Raw genomic sequence first — 22,996 nt, forward strand, 5'->3', positions numbered from 1 at the left:
TTGACTATCTCAGTCAGTGGAACGTTTGACTCTTGATCTTGGGGTTGAGAGTTTGAGTCCCACACTGGGTGTAGAGATTATTTAGAAAATAAATAAAATCACATTTTACTGTCCATCTTATAAAGAGCCGCTCCAACTTCCAAAACCTTGAATGGGCAAAATGGTTGAAATAGAGTGATTATCAAGTTACCCATAATGATGTAACAAAGATGTGTTAGGATGTAATGAAGTCGGGGCACCTGGGTGGCTCAGTCAGTTAAGCATCTGCCTTTGTCTCAGGTCATGATCTGATCCCAGAGTCCTGGGATTGAGCCCTCTGTCAGGTTCCCTGCTTAGTGGCGAGTCTGCTTATCCTTCTCATTCCACACCTCCTCCCCAGCTCATTCTCTCTCTCTCCCTCTCTCTCCAATAAACAAATAAAATCTTAAATAAAAAGATGTCATAAAGTCAACTGGGTGAAGTTTCATATACTATAAGCCACTGCTACCTTATAAAATACCTTTGCAAGGGAAAAGAACTATGAAAGTAAATGTCCAGCATCTCTGAAATAGTTTAGTTTATATCAATAAGGAAAATGGAATGACTTATCCATTTGAGTTGTAACTTAATGTTCCAACTTTAACAGATTCATTAAGTTTCTAAATCAGGGATTGGGAAAATTTTTTTTATAAAGAGCCAGATAGTATTTTAAGCTTTGTGAGCCAGGCACTCTGTCACAACTATTTAACCATACCATGGATGTGTCAAAGCAGCCATGAACACTATGTAAGTGAAGGGGCACGGCTACATTCTGATAAAACTTTATGTGTTAAAAGAGAGATGGCAGGCCAATTTCTGTTCTAAATTATTTGTTCCTTAAGTTCAGAACACAATATAGCTTCTGGGTACAACAAAAGAAGCTTAGTCCATGAGTGTGGACACCTATTCAAGAAGTAAAATTTCTCTTCCCTTTTCTTCTGGGCTCTCAGGTATGACCCGGATGGCCTGGGCCGTCTTATATACCTGTGTCCCCTGAATTATGAGTGTTGGTGTTCAAGGCTATATTTAAGCAAAGCTTGATCACAAGACCGCGTTCTCCAAAAATGACATGGAGTCAGCATATGGTCAGAGTGGGGAGAAGTTTGTCAGGAAATCTGCCTTGTAAGATGTAAATCTTAGACCTGTTCTAAAAGAACAAAGGTGGGTATGAGCTTGAAAAGATGCATCAGGGAAAGAATAGTTAGAGGATGATGAGATGAGCCACGTGGTGGTGGTGGCGGGGTGGCAAGGATGAGAATGAATAGATCTATGGAGGAAGAGAGGAGAGCTGCCAGAACTGGCCAGTATGGAATCATGGTTGAGAGTCTGGGCTCTGGAACCCACATAACTGGCTTTGGATCTCAACTCATTCACTTTCTTAGGCCAGTGACTCAAACTTGCTGTGTCTCAGTGTTTTCAGTGGTAAATTGGGAGTAATACTAGCGCCTACCTTGTGAGATTACAAGGCTGGGATGAACTGAAACATGGTGGACACCAACAACAGTACCTGGCCTGTGGTTAGAAGTCAATAAAGCTTTAGAAAACAAGAGTGGAAGGAAAAAGAGAGAACTGTTTTCAGAGCAGCTGTGCTGAGAGAGCAGAAAAACCTCACAGCTAAACTTTCTACACTGGAAGGAAATGATTTACATGTCACTCTTCGATGATACAAAGCTTTTTCCAGTAAGAATTCCTAGTCATAGCTGCTGACTAGATATTACCGAAAATGTAGACCTAATCCTGAGAATGCGGCATCATTTCTTATAGTTTTCCTCAGCAATGTGCATCTCCTTCGACATAGAATGCACTGTATGCAGCATTCCTGAACATCAGTGTAAAGTGAGGTCATGACTTGTCATGGGTACATCAGCAGAAAGGAGAATGTGGAACCCAAAGTCATTCTCCAGTCACTACCTTGGTAGCTGGCAAGATGACCCTGGGGGTAAGAGGGAGGTTGGGAACTGGGAGAGGGTGGTGACAGAATTTTTAGTTTCCAGCTGCTAGCCAAACAATTTCCTTTGTGGATGCTTGCCAGGTTAGTTTATACAATTTTTGGGAAATTGGAGAAGTGGTCATAGATTATAGTAACTTAAAAAAAAAAAGAAGAGGAAGAAAGAGAAAAAGGTTTAAAAAGGGGGGGAATTTTGGATGATGCAAACAAGCCTTTCAGAAATATTCCTTCCAAAATAATGAATAAATAAGTCATTCTAATCCATTTAAAATCCAGGTCTCTCTAAAGATGAGAGCAAAGTAAGAATGTAGATGGAAGAGTTAGAAATCGTTATCCTGAAATCCCCCAGCACTGCCCCCTCTTTAATCTTTGTGGTTGAAATGGGGATCCCAAAGTACCCAAGATCAAGGGATATTGCCCTATTTCCCACAACTGGTGGGACGTGGAGATGACTGCTTTTTCATCTGATGAGAAGTAATAATATCCATCTTTCCTGTTAATGTGATTTCCAGGTCATTCCAGCAGCAACAATGTCCTTGGCAGCAAGAAAAAGAGCGTGCTGCAACAACAGAACTGGAGTGAGTATGGTGCCGTGGGCCTGGAGCCAAGGCACAGGAACGGTTAATCACTGATGTGTCAGCAAAGCTTCTCGAGTCATCAGTATTTGCCCAGCCAGTGGCAGACCACAGTCTTAGGAACATGCAATCTACAATGATTATGTGATAATGTGGAAAGTGTGAAGTCTGTCTGTCTGTCCTTTTCTTTCTTCCTTCCTTCTTTCTTTCTTTTCTTTTTCTTTCTTTCTTTCTTTCTTTCTTTCTTTCTTTCTTTCTTTCTTTCTTTCTTTCTTTTCTTTCCTTTCTTTCTTCTTTTTCTTTCTCTTTCCTTTCTCCCTTTCTATAAAAACTTAGCTTTGGAATCAGTCTTCACATCTTTCCTCAATCCTCAGTTCCACTAACTGAAAGGTTTTCAAAGAAAGGAGATTTGTAAGTCACATCCAGGGTTGTAAACAATTTCTTAATTCTCAAATACTTGTTATTTTTGTGGTGCATATAAACGACTTCGGAAAGTGTGTCTTCAGGTCTATGAGATTGGTTTGCTAGGATCAGAATAATTGTCCTTATCCAGTGAAAGGAGCAATGGTTATTTTTTTCAAACATTTACTATGTGCCCATTATGTATGAAATTGTAACTAAAAGTAAAGGAAGTGAATATTTACTAACCTTCTGTTACTATGCTCAGAACACTTCCAACAATACAATCCTATTTCTCTCAAACCACTAAGTGGGAAATATTATGCTCTCTGTTTCATTGACTGAGAAATTGATCCTCAGAGAAAATAAATAATTTACCATGGTAGCATAGCTAGTAAGTAGGTGAATTTTTATCCAACTCCATTGGACTCCAAAATTCACAATCTTTACACTATTTTTGCCATAGCCATTGTTATTAAGTAATGCTGAGGACTTTCCATATTCTCTAAAGAAGGGGGTAGATTAATAAACAAGCAGTCATAGTAAATATCCTGGCTGAGCTTAAGGTTTTAAAGCAGTGGTGCTTAGCCTTATGAGAACATTAGAATCATCCAGAATGATCTTAAAAACATCAATGCCTGGTGGCCCCCAGAGACTTGGCATTTTTCAAAAGCACCCTAGATGATTCTAATGAGAATCAGTGTTTAAAAGCGTACATATTTATATCTGTATTACATATTTGTATTTTTAAAAATTACCATTTTCTGACATTTGATATTTATCTAGGATTATTACTTTGCTAACTGTTTATAGTCCATCTTTGTTCCTGCTACACCATAGATATTCAGTAAATATTAGTTTTGTTTCTCCCCTCTGGCACTTTTCTTTTTAAATTATAATTTGTAGTTTGGCTTTGTATTACCTCTGTATTGTACTTACATTCTTGAGAAAGATATCTTGAGATATGTCTAAGTCCCTGAACTCTGAAATATCAGAACACTTCTATAGATTTTTGTCTCAAATCAAATTTCCATTAAGAATCTTTTCCCCCTACATATCCATTAAATGATGTCATCTTTTTAATGATTGCTTACGTTTTTTGTCTTTGGAGGACAGTAAGTAGAGAAAAACCAAGATACTTTTTCATGCAGGTGTTGGGCTTAACTCAGCAGGTTTTACCCCCCTACCAACCTTGAAAATCATTGGAATTCATGCTTCAGCAACATTACAGATTATTACGCGCCAAGGAGCGACAGGAACTCTGGAGTGTCCAGGGAGGTGGCGGGGTCGCTATATAATAATGCTCATGCTATATTAATAATAATGGTGCTGGCTATTTAATTACAATTTCCAGTTTATATTGATTAGATGCAATAAAGTGTCTGTAGGCACTTTTCTCACTTTGTGACAGTCATGGGAAGACTGGAATTTAAGTCATACCATGTATCTTCCAAATCTAGAAAAGACCAAAGCATCATAAAGGCGACAAAGGCTGATAAAGTAAAGGGGTGGGAGATGGTCACCAATGCTTTTCTCCTGTATTAACTGTTCCAACTATTTCCCACACTTTAACTGTTCCTTGCTCCTTCCCTTTGTCCAATTCTTGATGTTTGTTTCCAAATGCTTTGGTTTTGTTGAATCATTTACATGAACCCCCACTCAGGGGAATTCAGATCCCCAGAATCACATCCTACAGCCAGGCCATCCTGTGGTGATAAGATGTTAGAAACAATAAGTGACCAAAAAATAAATAGTGCACTTCTTGACGAGCAAATTAAGTAACTTGCACAGACCACAAGTATTGTGGAAGAATGTGGATTTGAATTCAACTCCAAATCCATCATTGTGTGCTTTTAGCTGGAAGTATTCTGCTGTAGTGATTAAAACCTGAGCACTAGCATTTCCAGGCTGTGAGATTTGGACACATTTTCCAGGCTTCCTGAATTTATATTTTTCTCATCCATAAAGTCGGAATCATAGTATCTATCTCTTGGGGCTATTGAAAAAGTTAAGTAAGGTAATATATGTAAAGCCCAATATCCTACAACATATAAAAGGTACATGAGGTAGCCATTCATTTTGCCTATTTATTAAAGGTGGGTCTCCTAAACCCTCTGGGAATGGCAGTATTAGCATATCAAGGGAAAAGTATTCCTTCATTTTGGCATAATTTTAATTCTTAATTATCATTGACGAACGACTTCACTGAAACAACATAGAGCTTTTTTGGAAAGCATACACGTATACCAGCTTTCATTTGGGCCATAATGTTTCCTATTAGCACATTCCATGCTTTTTTCTGCTTTTTCTGACTCTCATTCATGAAATGAAAAGATGCTTAAAGGTTTACAATCTTTCTCCCTAACACAATATGGTTCTCCACTGGAGGCAAGTCCTGCTCTCTAGAGGGACATTTAGGCAGTGTCCAGGACACTTTTGGTTATCAACAATTTGGAAGGGTGGACGGACTGCTACTGGTATCTAGTGGGTAGAGACCAGGGATGCTACCAAACAACCCAGAATATACGGAAAGGCCCCCAAACAAAATGCCCCATGTCAGCAGTGCTGAGGTAGAGAAACTCTGTGCTTAACACACCATTGATTGATCCCTGCAGAATGTGGACCACTGGCCACTCACAGCATCGGGGCCAAATCTGGATGAAAGACTTGGGGAGTCGAGACCAGACGACAAAATATGGGGAGTCTAATCCAGGTTCTGTTTAGTAGGAAGTACACAGAAAGGGGGGAGGAGATACCGGATGTCAGTGGTCCCTTGAAAAGGACAAGGCTCAGATATATAAAGGTGTAGATTTTCCGGAGACAGTGGCAAGCCCAACAATCTTTGAGAGAGCCTAATCAAATGGTAGAGACTCTGCCTTCCTTGTTCTTTGATAATTCAGACTTGATCAAACAGAGATCTTAAGACTTAGGACTGCAGGGCCTGGAGACCAGCAGCAGTTGATCAGGAGCCTTTCATGTGCTGCTGACTCTCGAAACAGACCAGGGACACATAAGAACATGTGCCAATGCTCCTCCTTTACTTTCCAGATGCTTCTGTCATCACTTCTGAATGTAATCACGATCATCGGTGCCGTGTATTGCATATTGGTGTCTACCCACGCTCTCATAGAAGGTCCCCTCATTTGTAACTCTCAAGAGAACAGCACTTCCAACTGTGAATTTTCATTCAGTAACTTAAGGTGAGTATCCTGATTTTCACGGATTATCTCATGTGCTGCGGCTAGTTTGATGAAAATAGTGTGGTGCTAACCTGGTGCCATGTTGTTCTTTGATGGAATGACTGGAACACAGATTATTCGGGATTTAAGCATGTTCACCCCAATTGGACAATCTCATGGAAATGGAGGAACCACTACATTCAGAGTGGTTTGGGGTGGGGGTGGAGTCTTGCCTAAAAGAAGTAGTTGACTCAGCTGCCTTATCCTTGTCTTTAAAAAATCTGTGGCTGCATGGGTGTATGTGTCTAGAAAATTTCTAGAAATATACAGCAGAGACTTAACTTTCGTCCTTGGAGAATGGCAGTGGAGGATGTCCTGGGGAAGTGAAGGGAGCACTGGCTTTCTACACTTCTGAACTAACCCAATCTCTAAGTCCTAAGCAAATGTTATCTTTATAATTTAAAAAACTGAATAAAGACACAATACATAAAATACAGGGCCTTACCTATAAGTCCTAAAAGAAACAAACACAGTCAATGGATTCATGTAGATGTACTATAAATATACTGTGAGCATAGGAATGAATCCAGTTTAACTTGTACAGTGACAATACTGAGGAGTTACTTGTAAATGGCTTATATTGGTCTTGTAAGATGGTTCTGTGCTGGAATTCCAGGCACTATCTGTAAAACTGGAAGAAAAGAACAATCTAATTCTCAGTTATCTATATAATTGCACAGTTTGGAAAATAACCAGAATTCACTTTTGTAATTACAGGAAAAAAAAATCCCTTTCTTTTATCTTGCTATCTTAAAAAAGAAAAATCTCTCAAAATTTGCATACTGTAGTTGCTGTGAATCAAAAAAAATTTTTTTAAAAATTCCCTTTCCCAGTAGATTTGAAGTTTAAAATAAGAGATTTCAAGCACAGATGCTACACACAGTCAGCCCTTAGGAGAGAATAACTCACCAGGCACCAGGCTAAGCTCTGGAGGTAAGAGCCACTCTAGTTGGGGAGACACAGTCACAGAAACAGTTACAAGACTGATCCTATGTTTGCTGAAAACTGCAAAAAGCATACTCCTATTCCATGTGCTGAAAATACTGTTGTCTTCCCAGGATAAATGTCAGTTGTGGGTATCCAGAAATGCAAACTCTCTAAGAACACTTAGCCTTACTCTGTAGTAAACCGAGAAAAAAAAATCATCTTAGGATAGATCATGTTAGAGCTAGAAGTCTCTGGTTTTCCATACCTTGTTATAATGGGTACAAATCCCTTTAACCAGACATTTTTAGCGTGACTTTTGCCAGTAAAAGTTGTATAGCTGGTTTACAGATGCAACACTGCGGTTTTGTACTAAGAATTGAGCCCTGTGAAGGGGGAGGGGCTCCTTAATGCTCATGTCTTTAGCAAAGTAGAACTCCTGCATAGAGTCATAGGAGATTAATAATATTCAGCCATTTCTGACATAGAAAATTTTATATAGCTCAACCTAAGAGTAGGTACTACAGAAATGCTGGTTGAATGATAGGAGATATACTCAAGTTTCATAACTATCAGAGTCCATGGACACATGATCTGAAATCCTGATCTTAGCTATCGTTTCTGGGCCCAGTATTTTGAAACACTTGCTGGTTTATTATACTTGCCCTTTTCTGGGCATGATGATGCTTTCTTTTCATGGTAAGTGATATTCCTGAAAATCTATCATTTCTTTCATTTCAGTGACACTCATCCAGAGTTCTTCAATCTTCAGTGGTTCTACAAGGAGTCTTGCATAGCTCCTACTGATTACACTAATCTCACCGTGAACAGCATCATGCCCAGTGGCTGGAGAGAACACAGCTTACACTTCAATTCTAAAGAAAACAAACACCGGACGATCCATTTAACAGTGTTTTTAGGCCTACTGCTTGTCGGGATTCTTGAGCTCCTGGTTGGGCTCAGTCAGATCGTCATTGGTTTCCTTGGCTGTTTCTGTGGAGTCACTAAGAGGAGAAATAGAATTGTATAATTTAATGGTAATAAAATGGAAATATTAGCAGTTTGAATCATTTGAGAAATGCACTTAAAAGACACTCCTTTAGAAGTTCAAAAATGGAAAACAGTCTAGAAAACTGTAGGAGTCATTTAGGCCAAGTTACTTTTACTTTTATGTATAAAGTAAAAACAATCATCCATGGTTGACTTTGAGGAAAGGTGGAGGGAAGTTTTCAATTTGTTTTATATCTTTCTATACTTCTGTCCTAGTCACATTTTTAAATTCTATTTTCTTGTGTGTGGAAGGAGAAGGGGGGGTGGGTGAAGGAAAAGGAAGATGGGGAGGGATGGAGGGAGGACAGAAAGGAACAGAAGATATCTTGGAAGTGAAAATATGGGACTTTTTTTTTTTTTACTGTATTTCTTTACACTTTAAAAAAAAAAAAAGAACAAACAGATGACCTGAATGTTTTTAGACTTGATTTCCAGCTTACAGGCAACCCACGGAAGAGGAATTACTCAGACAAATCCAAACGGTAGGGTGGTAGATAGACAATAGCCCTATTTTCAGCAAGAAAATATATATGAAAAATAGAAAGTGGGATGGGCTGTGGGAACTATAAATAAAGAGACAGGGTTCAATGAAATGTGTGTTCTGTAGATTCTGCTGGGGATAACTGGGGAGACCTGTACAAGGAGTGCTTTAGGGGGACACCTGTCTGGCTTAGTCAGTGGAGCATATGACTCTTGATCTTGGGGTCATGAATTCAAGCCCCATGTTGGGCATAAAGCCTGCTTAAAATAGATTAAAAAAAAAAAGGATTGGTTTAGGTGATGTCAATTATTGCTAGCATTTTTAGTCCTGACAATAATTTCATGGTTATGCAGGAAAATGTTCTTAATTTAAAAGAAATGTGTATATGTTTAGGGGGAAATGTCATGTTTTTAAAATACTTTAGCCAAAAATATGAAGCAATGGAAAAATATTGTTAAATTTAGGTGACAGGTACATGGCAATCCACTACACTCTTCTAAGTTTTCCCGTTTGCATTCCTTCACAATTAAAAAAAGATAAATGCTTAGAAAAAAAAGTCTTTCAAAAGCTGCTTTCTATGTATGCATTCTTTTTTTTATATATGCATTCTTTAAAAGATAACAAAACTGTGCATTTACCATATTAAAATGTTATAAAACAGACAAAACTGAAAATCCAATTTTCTGAATGTGACCATTCCTGTATTTTATTTCGATTATTTATGTTTACTGGGCTTAAGGTTTTATAAATAATTTTCAATACTTATATTATAGTTGCCCCCCCAAATTAGTAACATCAAGAACACACGCAGGAATTTTTTTTTTTTCCTGAATCTACTTGTTGTATAAAGACCTACTCCCTATACTCCTTTATAGGCCTGTTTATCCTTGAGGTCTTGCTTAAGGTCTAGCTTAACGGTCTCCTACTTGAGAAAGCCTCCCCAGGGTGCAGGATTCCAACAAACTAGGTTAGCACTTACCAAAACCACTGTTATCACACCTGTCACAAAGTAACATAAATGTTTGTGTGTCCACTACCATGGGAAAATGTAAGAGAACAAGAACTATGTCCCTCTCATCCATTTATTAACATTTTTTTAGCTTTCATTTAAATTCTAGTTAACAAAAAGTGTATTAGTTTCAGACGTAGAATTTAGTGATCAATTGCGTATAACACCCAGTACTCATCACATCAAGTTCCCTCCTTAATGCCCATCACCCAGTTACCCCATCCCCCCACCCACCTCCCCTCCAGCAACCCTGTTTGTTCCCTATAATTAAGAATCTTATAGTTTGCATCCCTGTTTTTTAATCTTTTTTCCCTTCCCTTCTCCTATGTTCATGTTTTGTTTCTTAAATTCCATGAGCAAAATCCTATGGCATTTATCTTTCTCTGACTTATTTCATTTAGCGTAATATGCTCTGGTTCCATCCACACTGTTGCAAATGGCAAGATTTCCGCCTTTTTGATATCTAATATTCCATTGGATATATATCCCACATCTTTATCCATCATCAGTTGATGGACATTTGGGCTCTTTCTATACCTTGACTATTGTAGATAATGCTGCAATAAACATCGGGGTGCATATGCCCCCTTTGAATCAGCATTTTTATTTCCTTTGAGTGAATATCTAGTACTCCAATTGCTGGGTTGTAGGCCAGCTCTATTTTTAACTTTGTGAGGGAGTTTCATACGGTTTTCCAGAGGGCCTGCACCAGTTTGCACTGCCACCAACAGTGTAAGAGAGTTCCCTTCTCCTCATCCTTGCCAACAACTGTTATTTCTTGAGTTGCTAATTTTAGCCATTCTGACCAGTGTAAGATGGCATCTCATTGTGGTTTTGATTTGTATTTCCCTGACAATGAGCGATCTTGAGCATTTTTTCATGTGTCTGTTGGCCACTTGTATGTTGTCTTTGGAGAAACATCTATGTCTTCTGTCCATTTCTTAACTGAATTTTTTATTTTTTGGATGTTAGGTTTGGTAAGTTCTTTATAGATTCTGGATACTAGACCGTCAGCCAATGTCATTTGCAAATATCTTCTCCCATTCTGTCGGTTGCCATTTAGTCTTGTTGACGGTTTCCTTTGCTGTGTAGAAACTTTTTATCCCGATGAAGTCCCAATAGTTCATTTTTGCCTTTGTTTCCCCTGCATCTGGAGATGTTGAGTAAGAAGTTGCTGTGGCTGAGGTCAAAGAGGTTGCTGTGTCCTCCTCTAGGGTTTTTGATGGATTTCTGCCTCACATTTAGGTCTTTTATCTGTTTTGAGTTTATTTTTGCATATGTTATAAGAGAGTAGTCCAGTTTAATTCTCTTGCATGTTGCTGCCCAATTTTCCCAAAATCATTTCTTAAAGAGACTTTTTTCCATTGGATATTCTTTCCTGCTTTGTCGAAGATGAGTTGACCATAGAGTTGAGGGTCCATTTCTGGTTTCTCTGTTCTGTTCCATTTATCTGTGTGCTGTTTTTGTGCCAGTACCACACTGTCTTGATGATCACAATTTTGTGACACATCTTTGAAGTCTGGAATTGTGATGCCTCCAGCTTTGGTTTTCTTTTTCAACATTACTGTGGCTGTTTGGTTCCATAAAATTTTAGGCTTGTTCTAGTTCTATGAAAAATGCTGGTGTTATTTTGATAGGGATTGCACTGAAGGTGTAGATTGCTTTGGGTAGTATAGATATTTAATATTATTTTTCTTCCTATCCCTGAGTACATAATGTTCTTCCATTTTTTTGTGTCTTCCTCATTTTTTTTCGTATGTGTTCTCTAGTTTTCAGAGTACAGACTAGTATTCCATCGTACCTGTCTCTATATATACACATCTTCTTTGTCCATTCATCAGTCGATGGACAACTGGGGTCTTACCATATTTTGGCTATTGTGGACTTGCTACTATACACACTGGGGTCCAGGTGCTCCTTCAAATCACTATTTTGTATTCTTTGGATAAATACCTAGTAGTGCAATTGCTGAGTCATAAGGTAGCTCTATATTTAACTTTTTGAGGAACTTCTTTGTTGCTTCCGGTCCTTAGTAAGGTCTCTCTTCTGCCCAGTCCCCACTCATCTACTCTCTGGCGAAGTCCTCTTCATCCTTCAGCACAACCATCAGGTTTTTCTGAGGGGCCTTCCCTAGCCACCTAATGAAGATTTCCCTTTACTGTCTCCTTTAGCATTCAGCCATTGATAGCACTCATCACAATGGGTAGTACTCATCACAATGGCAACAAGCACTTTTATTTGTGCTTGTTTCTTAAATTTCACTCTCCTTCCATAAGACCATAAGCTCCATGCATCCAGGCATGTTTCTTTTATTCACTCCCAGTATATTTGGTGCCAAGTACAGTGCCTGATACAAAGTAGGGCAATTATAAATATTGTGTTGAATGAATCAACGAATCTCGTCGTTTGTACTCAGATTTTAGTGAGAGTCAGTGCTTACTGAGTGAATGCCACACTGCTAATAGTCATAAAATTAAAACGCAAATGAAACGAACATGACGGCTCACCGGACTTGACTGAACAATACAAGGGTTGGTGATTGTGCACCCAATCTTCTCATCACCTTGGAAGTGGGTAAGATGACCGCAGTTCTCCACAGTCATGAAGAGACAGAGATCTATGCCTCTCATTTCAGAGGGCAAAAGAGAGGATGGTTGGTAGTAGCACAATCATCTGAAATGGCTGGGAAGTGATTTCTTTGCTATTGTAGTCTTGTGGAAACTATTGCCATGGATCAAATGCTGAAAGCCTATGGGCCACCTGTAGTTAAGTATCTTTTGGGGTAATGCCATCCCTGCTCTGGTACTTAACCTTACAAATGCATGTATGTACACACAGTCCACATTTAGTCATTTATAAAGCTCACTGATCTTTTTTCACTTCCATCCCCATGTGCAATCGCATTTTGGAATCTTTACACTTTCATTTTTTTGCTGTATCCACCACCTGAAACCCTCTCCTATCCTTACCCTTCAGCCTAGATCTCAAGCTCCTCCTCCACAATAAATTTTGATAATCCTCTAATTCTTTAATAAACCTCCCCTCCCCCACCGCCATGAACCTGTCGGTTCCTAACGGTCAGGGCTTGTGGCCGACCTGCTCTATAACCACTACAGAAGTCAGTGCAGTGCGCACACGAGTTTCTACTTACTGATACAACAACACATTGTTTAAATAAACAGCAGTTATGGTAAATTACATCTTTCTTAGCTTGATTTCAGTGTCAAACATAATTAAGACACCAGAAAACAGACATTCATACCACGAAGGAAGGAAAGCTCTCGCCAATGTATTTTCATGAAATTATCCCTCAAACTGTAAATAACCTATGTTTCAGTATTTTCAGAAGTAGGAAAAAAAAAAATCTTTAAGTAGAATTCTGTACTAAGTTGTATGATACTGGCCTGTTAGGTTGAGCACTGTATTCCTCTTTACTGGCCCTCACTGCAAAGTCTTCTCCTGCCGTTCCCTGCCCCAGGAACCTTTTCTTCATTTTCTGATTTTTGAAATCTCACACACACACACACACACACACAAACATGTGTATATATATATGTACACACATATATACGCACACACATACATATACATATATGCACATGTATTTCAAGGTTCAGCTCAAATATCTACAAGTATTTCCTGACCATCCTGAGCAGGAATGAATTTGTTCCTCTCAAGTCCAAAACTACTTTGTTACTGTGATGAATAATTTCCAGGCGAGGGAGGCTGGCATAACAGAGCTTGGCTTTGGATTGAGAGACTCAAGCTTTTCTATTTTTTAGGTCTGTGACAAGGCAAAGACATGTTTCTCTATTATCCCCTTTTGGGTGGTAGTTGATTTCCTGTCCACCTGTTCACTGAGGGAAAAGTCTTGAGGTCCCAGCTTCACAAAGGAATCTCCTGTCAGAGCTCCTGCCTTGCCTAAGACATGGGGCTGTATGCTCCCGCCCCCTGCACAGCCACTGAGGGAGAAAGCTCTCCAGGGTTTGGTAAAAATTAACAGGGAGAAAGACAGCTTTTGTATTTGCTTATCTCCTAGAATGTCTGCTTTTATTTCATTTTTGGCCCTAGCAGAATCTTTTTCATGCCTGCCCAGAAGTAGTACTAATTTTATCCATCGTTTGTATCATTTTTGTGGATTCAATTGGATCACTCAGAAATTATCCTGATATATATATATATATATATATATATATATATCCTGTATATAGCTAGATTTAATATAATCATATCATTAGGCTGTTATAAAAGCCAGAAGATTTTCATGGGCAAAAAATAAATAATTGTCATCAAACTCATCATAAACTCTAGGAAGCAAAGAGAAGAATCCCTTCTCCAAGTATTTTATTTTGGAAGGCTAGGGGAGAAGCAAGAACAGAAACATTAAATCTACCTCTATCTGAGGAATTCTCAACTGCGTTTCCTGAAACTGACAGCTTCGGTAGAAAGGTCTCGAAGATGTGTGGCAAATACTATATCTAACTAAAATTCTGTTTCTGAATGTAAGATAGAGTGGAATATTCTGAGAGCTAAGGCTCCCAGGAATTGGTTCATGGGTGCACTTAAAGCTCATGAGATTTAGTATCTCAGCCAAATACTAAAATGCAAAAAGCACACATAGTTCAAGTTTTCATCTGAACCACTTGATAGATACTAGGACTCAGAAAACCACCTACAAATGCTACCAGCGCCTCCTGCTGCCAGGATGGAGATCGGAAAGGAAACACAGCAGGTTCTTGCTACCAGCCAAGTCATTAATTGCGTTACCTCCTCCAGAGCCAGGAAGACTAGGGTCCATTAATGGTAATATGATATGGAATATAGCTCACAGCACAATATGAGGAAATAAAATTTTTCGACAAACATTGCTTTAGTTGACAGTTTATTAAATACACTACATTTGTACTTTATTCTGTAGTTTTTTTAAATCATTCACACAGGGACTTAGTAAAAACGTACTTTATAGAAAACCATCTGCAAAACTAAAATAAAAATAAGAACGCACATTTTACACACATATCAGATAAACTGCTGGAAATCTTAGGAATTATTTTAATGAAGGTGATTGTAAGACATGAAGTGCCTCGACTTTATCAAATCTGACACCAGACCATGACTTCAGAAGTGTTAATGTTGAAACGTGGATGCAAAAATGTCTATTAACAAAACTGTTCGATCTAACAGTGCTTGAGAAACAGGACAAAATAAAGTATTATTTTTCTTCTACAGATACTTTTCTAAATCCATTTGCTAAGCACTCTCCCTCTCATTCAGAGAATTAATTGTGCGGGCTGATGAGGCAATGAAAAAACAAACTAGAGCCTATTTACAAAACATGCAAAGGGAGAATTTTAAGTAGGTGTTTGTTACTGCAGAACTGCTTAAAAGTGACTACAGCTGAGTGAGAGTTATCAGTCCTCCCCCCTCCTTTCTGGAAGAAATACATGTTCAGGGCATGGACTATAAAACGGCATACAATGCAAAGACAGAAACAAAGAAGTTTGCAAATTCTTTATATTTCCAGCTGTTGAGACAATATTTTTGAGAGCTGAGGTTACCTCTAGCGGCGAAACCAGAGCCAGCTATTAAGCAGCCAGAATGCTACAGTAATTGAATACATGACCATTTCTCTTTTAGCACGCTCTTTGTTCTCCTCTTCTAGAAGCTGTAGACGTCTATTTAGTTTGATTATCTAAGTGAAAAACAACAACAAAAGGGGAACTTTAATGCAAGGAACAATTAGGTTCTTATAAAGCAGTAGGATTTTTTCAGAAAAATTCTCATAAACATGGAAAGTTTCATTTGGGACAAAATAAACTACATGTAGAAAAAGTATTACCCATGACAGTTTAAATTCACTGAAATCATCTTCTCCTTTTTCTTTCTCCAAATTTCTGAGTCAGAAAAAATGCATTTTTCCCTTCCTTGATTAAATGTGAGGTGAGGAAACTATTGCATACTGCATGCTATTCGGGCAGAGAAGACCAAGTACACATTCAGGCAGGCCTAGCACAGCAGAAAGGACAAGGAGGGCTCCTGCTCCTTTCTATAAGCTTATTTGGTCCCATGGGATACAGGGTTCTTACCCTAAACAATCCATTTTACTGCCAATGAAAAAAATTGGCATTGATTTTGCATCATTAAAATATTTTTATCTGGGCTTATCTGAGAAGCATCAACACCAACTTTTGAATATTTCACTCTGAGAGTGGGTTACATTTTGTCTTGAAGCCAGGTGGCCCATGAGTTCCTTGCGCCTAGACTAGACAAAACGGACTGCAGGTTGCTGAGTATCCACCTTGGCAACAGAGCAAAGACAGCTGCAGAAGCAGTGGCTTCCAACGCTGCCAGGGTCACAAATGGGAATTCTGTAGAATCTTCTCAGGACTCCGTTTTCGTTACTGATCTCAGAAACTCATAGTTTCCCAGCTGGCTTTCTACTATTTTTAAATTCTCACAGAATGTGTGTGACTTGTTTATAATGACTGTATCTTTGTCCTCTACTCATTTACCCTCTAAGCTAAGGATTGAATGGATGTTGTTAAAACTTGGAAGCTCTTAATACATTCTCAAAAAGCCAAGGTTGTTGGTGTACTGGTGAATTCAACGACAAATGCCAAAGAAACTCCTCTTCTTCAAAGGCAAGGTGCAAATAAATATATGAAAATACCTAAGAACTTATAGCATCCATTTGTTTTAATAAGTGTGACTCCATATACAAAAGTAATATTTCGGGGGGCCCACGTGGCTCAGTGGTTTAGCGCCACCTTCAGTCTAGGGCGTGATCCTGGAGACCCGGGATAGAGTCCCATGTCAGGCTCCCTGCATGGAGCCTGCTCTTCTGTCTGTGTCTCTGCCTCTCTCTCTCTCTGTGTGAATGAATGAATGAATAAAATAAAAATTTTAAAAAAGTAGTATTTCCAGGGCACCTGGGTGGCTCAGTTGGTTAAGCACCTGCCTTCAGCTCAGGTCATGATCCCAAGTTCCCTGCTCAGCAGGGAGTCTGCTTCTCCCTCTGCCTCTTGGTTTCAGCTTAGGTCATGATTTTAGGATTGTGAGATCAAGCCCTATGTCAGGCTCCAAGCTCAGAGAGCAATCTGCTAAAGTTTCTCTCTCCCCCTACCTTTCCCTGTGCTTGCTCATGCTCACTTGCTCTCTAAATAAAATAAATAAATCTTTTTTTAAAAAATGGAAAAGTCTATTATGGTGCATTAAACAGCTTGACAAAATATTTCAACTCATGGCTTCCGCAGGAGAGAAAAATGATAGAATGTTACAAATCATCATTTAAAATACTGTCTGAATAGAATTTAGGATCACATCCTGTTTGTTACATTAAATACCTGTCGTCTTAATGAAGCTGCATCTACAACAGTCATGTCGTCTGAAGTTCCTTCAATTGTTGTATCTATATGCGAAATGCCATGCCTAGCAGATAAGAAATAAAAATACAATTTAATATTAGAATAGAACTAAGTATCTGGCAAGTCATGTCACGTGTGGGGCAACGCTCAAAGAACTGTTCAAAAGGCTGATTATTTCACAATGTGAGTAACTAAAATATTTTACCATCTGAACTGGCATTAACAAAGGAAAGCAGAAGAAAAAGCAAAAGTATTTTGAGCAATGATTTAAGAGCTGCCACTCTAGGATATAACAATGCATAACTTTTCTACACACTTAACGTGGGCATGTAGTTCCCCAGGAGTCCCCGCTGAGACCCACTGGCAGGGAACACAAAGTAAACTAATTCTAGCTAAAAAAACAAGACAGACCTTTTTATTTCTCCCATCTTCTTACTGCCTCTTCTCTTGCCACATCTACTCTTTCTTTATTTCTAATTACCTATCTTGACTGCGTCTCCCACAGAAGCAATGATAAAGTCACTTGAGGACATCTTGTCACTACATTCAGATCCAGAACTGGCTCCATGATAATCACTAAGAGGCTGCGTATAAAATAATACTGGAAATCCACTAACAACACCTCCAGAGAAGGCACAGTCAAAACTACTTTTGCATTGACAGTTACTGCTGAAAGAGCACTGATTTTTAAGCGCATGATGAAAAACCTCTGAGAAACAAATACACACAAATGATGTTCTTCCCCTTTGCCTGCATTTCCACTTCTTAAGCTTATTTTAATTAACGGCTTAACTGAGATATAATTTACATGCCATATGATTCACCTCACATGTTTATATCCTCATTATTTTAATCCTGTATGGTTATTTCAGTACCATGGCATGGTAACTTTCCTGAATGAGAATATAAATAAATTGAATTAAAAAGTAACTCTTTTGTGATCCACAGAGAATTGACACATGGATCACATATTCTGATCTTCCAAGCAAGTCCCCATTACAAAATGCACATTACCACACAAAGGGGTCTGAAGAGAATTATAGCTTTCATCCAGAGATGTTAAGGACAAGTCTATGCAGAAAATCCTTTTGTTTCATATGCTGTTGAAAATTTAATAAAATATGTAGAACAGAATTTCCTATTTCATAATCTTCCAATGTGTTCCCAGCCAGGGTCATCATTCTAAACACCGAGGATAACAACTTGTGTTGCAGTTTCAAAGACTGACAGTGTGCGTGGACTCTAGATAATCTAGAACAATCTCTAAATGTTCCTTTTATGGCGAAATGAACTTGCTTTCTCATTTAACCACCCCTTTCTTCACCATAAGAGTAAATATCCTCTAATACTGAGAACTGCATCAGTGAGGTAAATTAAGTGAGCAGATGCTGAGATTATGGGTTTATACATTTCTGAGTTATTTATTCGTTTACACATTAAGACAGAATTATTAAAAATTAGAGGAGAAAATAAGGGTTGAAGATTCCTTTTCTCTATACTTGATCTTCAAAATAAAACTTTTCTATTTCCCCAAGATTACCAGTGAGAGATAAAACTGGGCGGGGTGGGGGCAGGACAGGAAGCAGTGGCTTCAAAGGTGAAGGGATCTCAGCCGAACAGAGAAGGAAGTGTAAGTGACAGGGATTGCTCAATTTAACTCTTGAATTAAGTAAAGTGTCAAATATCTGTAAAGGAAATCTTTGTCTGCAAAGAAATCTAAGGATATGGCAATAGGCTTTACCTATAACTCAATTTACAACAGAAAACATCATTACTTTAAGGTGTGTTTTAAACTAAAAGCTGTATTTATCAGAACTAAAAAAATGTTAGAAATGCTAAGTCAGATCAAGGACTGAATGTTCTTTCACAGAAAGAGAAAAGGATCATAAACTTAAGTTCCAACTTTGGGGAACTATGCAAGGGTAAACTTACAATGGATTGAATTAATACTGTGAAAGAAACCAGTCGGCCAGGGTAAGGTGCCACTAAGGACACACGTTTCAGTTCCTCTAACCTGAATTCAGTGTTAAGAAACTGATGTTTCCTTCTTCTCTTGCCTAAAAATCAATATGCCATAATCCTCTCATCATAGAAATAATGCAGTTTTAAATCTCCTGCAACAGATCGTACATTTCTGCTTAAGATAAAATCAGTTCTGAAAAGAATGACAGTAATGGTATCTGTGAATACGAAACAATTTTCTTTTCCCCAGAAGAAGGAAAATGGGGATTTTGGCACCTTAGAACCTTAAGTATTCCTTTGTGCCATTCTATCTGTCCTTGCCCATGACGGGAAGAAATAATTATTCAGGCTGAGAAGCATGTCTGAAAGAGCTAAGGGTAAAAATAAAAGAGGGAAAAGCTTAAATCAACAGGTGACAAAAACCCTTCAAACTAAATTCCTTTTCTAAACGTTGAACTTTCTAGATTGTGAATCCTAATTTCCCCCAATTTAAGGCGATGCCTTACACACAGGTTTCTCTACACACAAGTGACGCTACAGACAATTAACTAAAAAGGAAATGGTAGACAGACCCCCGAGCAACAATTAAAATGATGCACATAAAAGAAGACGACTTTTTGTGTTTCAGTGTGATTCTCTATAAGCCACTAAAACTGTATTTAAATAAAATATCTCAGATGTTCCACGATACCATAACTGTCAAGCATCTTTCTTCAGACTGTAGTAGACAGATGTCATGACTGATCTAACTCACTGTTCTCAGAGAAAAAAGCAGGATGTACTCAGGAAAACTGCAGAAGTTCCCACCATAATATAAAGGCACGGCTACTACATGCATTTTATCCTGCAAAATACAAATACAGTCGACTATTTACCCTGGTAATTACAAAGTCTCAAAATTTACCTGACGTTGTCATGATGAGGATTAGAAGTGGCGGCAGCAGACCCACCACGCAACACAGGTCTAAGGCAGGTTTTTGCGGAAGAAGGCACAAGACAGAATCAGGAAACAGAGAAGTAATAAAATAAAAGCAAAAACAAGACAAAAAAAAAGGTCAAATAGGATTATATTGTATGTTTCAATACAATATAATAGCTTTCAAATACTTTAAAAATCTTTGTTATCACATGGCCTCTGTTTTGATTTTCATAAATTTAATGTTTCACCATAGGTTAAAAAAACAAAAGGAGTCTCTCTTGTGTGACAAGACAGCACAGACATAAAAAAATTTTCTTTGGTGCCTGTATTTTAATTTATGAAATTCAAGATAGAGGACAGCCCAGTCTAAAAAGTTTAATTTCTCTTTTCTAGCTGGAAAAAGAAAATCACCAGCAACTTTAGAAGCATGTCATCGACCGGTCAGTAGCACCTGCATGATCATGGTTGCTCATCTGATAACAGCAGCTCTGTCTTGGAAACTAAACATTTCAAACTAACTCCCATTTCCCCCAATTCCTTCCCACCCACCTCATTCATTTCATTCATGCCTGAGCTCTTAATGGAGCTGTGCCTCATTCAAACCTCAGCTCTCAAGAGCAAACTGCAAGCGTAGGTTCTGGAGCTGAGGTGATCAGAGGACAAGCTTTGGGGGATATGCTATGGCACATTATATATAGAACAATCAAATATATAAGCCTCCTCTTGAGACAACCAGGAGTGACATACAGGGCTGCTGGGAACGAAGACTAACGTACACTGGAAAACTTTGTGGGGATTTTCATGTTTCAGTGCATACTTTGCTTCTAGAGGATAGTTCTCTAACTAGGTGGCAATAACCTTTTCAATTAACTTCATTTTTTTTAACAATCAGAAAACAAATGCTCTCTGTGGTTGCTGGTCAATTCCCCAAAAAGTAGTCAGCAATATTTACCAGAGAAAGGAGGCTGAGTGATAGAGTCCGTATAAGGATTTTAAGAATTATTACGTTCTATTTTAAATGTCTCATTCTCTATGTACTGATGAGATTTGCCTGAACTTAAGTATTAAGGCAATACTTAATTATAGTAAATATTTAATACCAAACAAATTCGTTTTTTCTGTCAGTTGGTACAGCTGTAGAATTTTGGCTACAATACAAATCACTATTTTGTCTGGTTTATTTATACAAGAAAATTTTAATGTTCAGCTTGTACATTTCCTAAAGGCATTACTGGTGCTTAAATTTCTGGAGCCCAGAGGATAAGAGATTCAGAGACTTTTGGGGAAGACATGTTAGACTTCTATCGTGATGGCTAAAGAACAGTGAGAAATCACATATGTTTGAAACAGGCTTTTAAATTGTCCCATCCTACTCATATACTTACTCTGTGGCATTAGGAAAATATACTTCACTACAATCTTACATTATACTAATACAAAAATGGTGAACTAAATGAAGCCCCTGCCGTGTGCTACCCAAAACTCTTACTAAAAAACTCATACTGGTATGTTCAAATGGATCTGCCATACTCAAAATATTCCACCACAGAGATTTCCCTTTTATAATGCAGAGCCAGAAAATAATACAGTTACCTTTCACAACGTATTTCATTTTGTCTTCTCACACTGGCAATTGACACATATAATATAAAAGTGAATTAGACAGGTATTTGGCAAAGTCAGAAACTTCAAGTACCACTTTCTACCATAAGTATGATTTAATACATTAAAAAAATCTTTTTAAAATTTGATAATATGTTTGACAATAATGTTTTGTACTTAAAGCAGCAAAAGGGAAAGAGATTCAAGGGTTTCAACGTTCTAGCATTAACTTGTATATTGACATTTTTGAATAAATAAGTGCTCTGACTTAATAAAGTATGGGCTTTTTCACTGAAAAAATGGACAGTGCTATGGTAAATAAACAGTAATATATTTATATGCATACTTGCAAAAATATTAATTATTCATACAATGGTTTCATATTCTACTCACTCAAAGCCAATATAATCTGCTCAAGAAAAACTGTATAAAAATAATCAAGCCCCTTCTAAAAATAAAGCTTAAGCATGCTAAGCATGACTAATCTGTTGATATTTAAATAATGTTCTTACATGAGAATTAAGTTTCTTTTTTTAATGTTAATATTTTGCGTTGGAGAATAAGATATGGAGCTCCAGCAGATGTCAGGAGACATGGGCATATCCTGACCAGCCAAGGACTAAATCATAACAGCGTAACAGCATTTAAATTTTTGATACATCACAATTTTCCAAATGCACAGCACTGACCTGTGTAAATAAACTTTTCTAAGGTGTACCAAGGATTTAGCTTTGTCTCCGTATGGAGCTTGGTTTTAGATCAATAAGATCTCAGTAGATGAGAAAACAAAAATATAGTACATAAACCTTTCCACAGTGTTCCTTAAAGTGTCAACTAAAAATTGTTCTTCCGTGAAGCACTGTGAATCTGCAGTTTTTAATGATAATAAGGCAGGCAGGAAGATTTTTTTCTTTCTTTCTTTCTGCCAGATAGTTCTAGCTTAATTTAACTGTACCCTAAAGTGAGGGCAGAAGACCTAAGATAGGATATTGCATTAGCATAAATGCCAAGAGTAATAAAAGAAAAGAAAAAATGTTGTACAGAGCAAGGAACATAAAAGCACTTAAAACTTTAGAAGCAGTATTATTTTAATAATCATGCAAGTAGAACATTATCCAAATTTCACATTCCTAATTCTTATATCTGCAAAGTCATGCCAGACAGCTCTCTGATAGAAATAAAACTGATTTGGTACTTGCAATTCTGATTAAGTCTTGTTCAACATTTAGATAAAGCATTTAAATATAATCACAAAAAAAAAAAAAAAAAAAAAAAGGAACCCTTTCAATAATGAAAGCATCCAGTAAGACAAGTAACCCTCTAGGCTCCAAAGGTAACAATTAATGGTGTGTGTCCGAGAGCAAAGAAATATTAATACAATTACTTTATGAATTTTAAAAATCTCACTTAAGTGAACAAAAGATAATTCCTTTTCAGAAAATGAATTTTAAAGCTATCAGTTTATGATAGTTAAAAAATAAATAAATAAGACTTTATTTAGGGCTC

General features: G+C 37.8%; 2 protein-coding genes across 13 annotated transcripts in view; one reads left to right on the forward strand and one right to left on the reverse strand.

Moving 5' to 3' along the window:
• TM4SF20 (transmembrane 4 L six family member 20) overlaps positions 1-8,387 on the forward strand; it is an 11,749-nt gene extending 3,362 nt beyond the window's left edge. Inside the window, exons 2-4 of the mRNA XM_055345871.1 lie at positions 2,479-2,544; positions 5,989-6,140; positions 7,845-8,387. Coding sequence (XP_055201846.1) covers positions 2,479-2,544; positions 5,989-6,140; positions 7,845-8,133 — 507 coding nt within the window. The 3' untranslated portion in view covers positions 8,134-8,387. The remainder of the gene's footprint in view (positions 1-2,478; positions 2,545-5,988; positions 6,141-7,844) is intronic.
• A 6,752-nt stretch (positions 8,388-15,139) lies between these two features.
• Positions 15,140-22,996, reverse strand: part of MFF (mitochondrial fission factor) — a 29,574-nt gene continuing 21,717 nt past the window's right edge. For 7 of the 12 annotated variants that reach the window (XM_055345876.1, XM_055345877.1, XM_055345872.1 and 4 more), the window contains 4 exons: positions 21,482-21,514; positions 19,874-19,933; positions 16,987-17,071; positions 15,140-15,335 (listed from right to left, as the gene is read on the reverse strand). In XM_055345876.1, coding sequence (XP_055201851.1) covers positions 15,204-15,335; positions 16,987-17,071; positions 19,874-19,933; positions 21,482-21,514 — 310 coding nt within the window. In that variant the 3' untranslated portion in view covers positions 15,140-15,203. The remainder of the gene's footprint in view (positions 15,336-16,986; positions 17,072-19,873; positions 19,934-21,481; positions 21,515-22,996) is intronic. The other 5 variants (XM_055345875.1, XM_055345880.1, XM_055345883.1 and 2 more) reach the window with 2 other exon arrangements.

This window comes from Nyctereutes procyonoides, unplaced genomic scaffold (assembly GCF_905146905.1).
Source record: "Nyctereutes procyonoides isolate TBG_1078 unplaced genomic scaffold, NYPRO_anot_genome, whole genome shotgun sequence".
NCBI classification, from domain to species: Eukaryota; Metazoa; Chordata; class Mammalia; order Carnivora; family Canidae; genus Nyctereutes; species Nyctereutes procyonoides.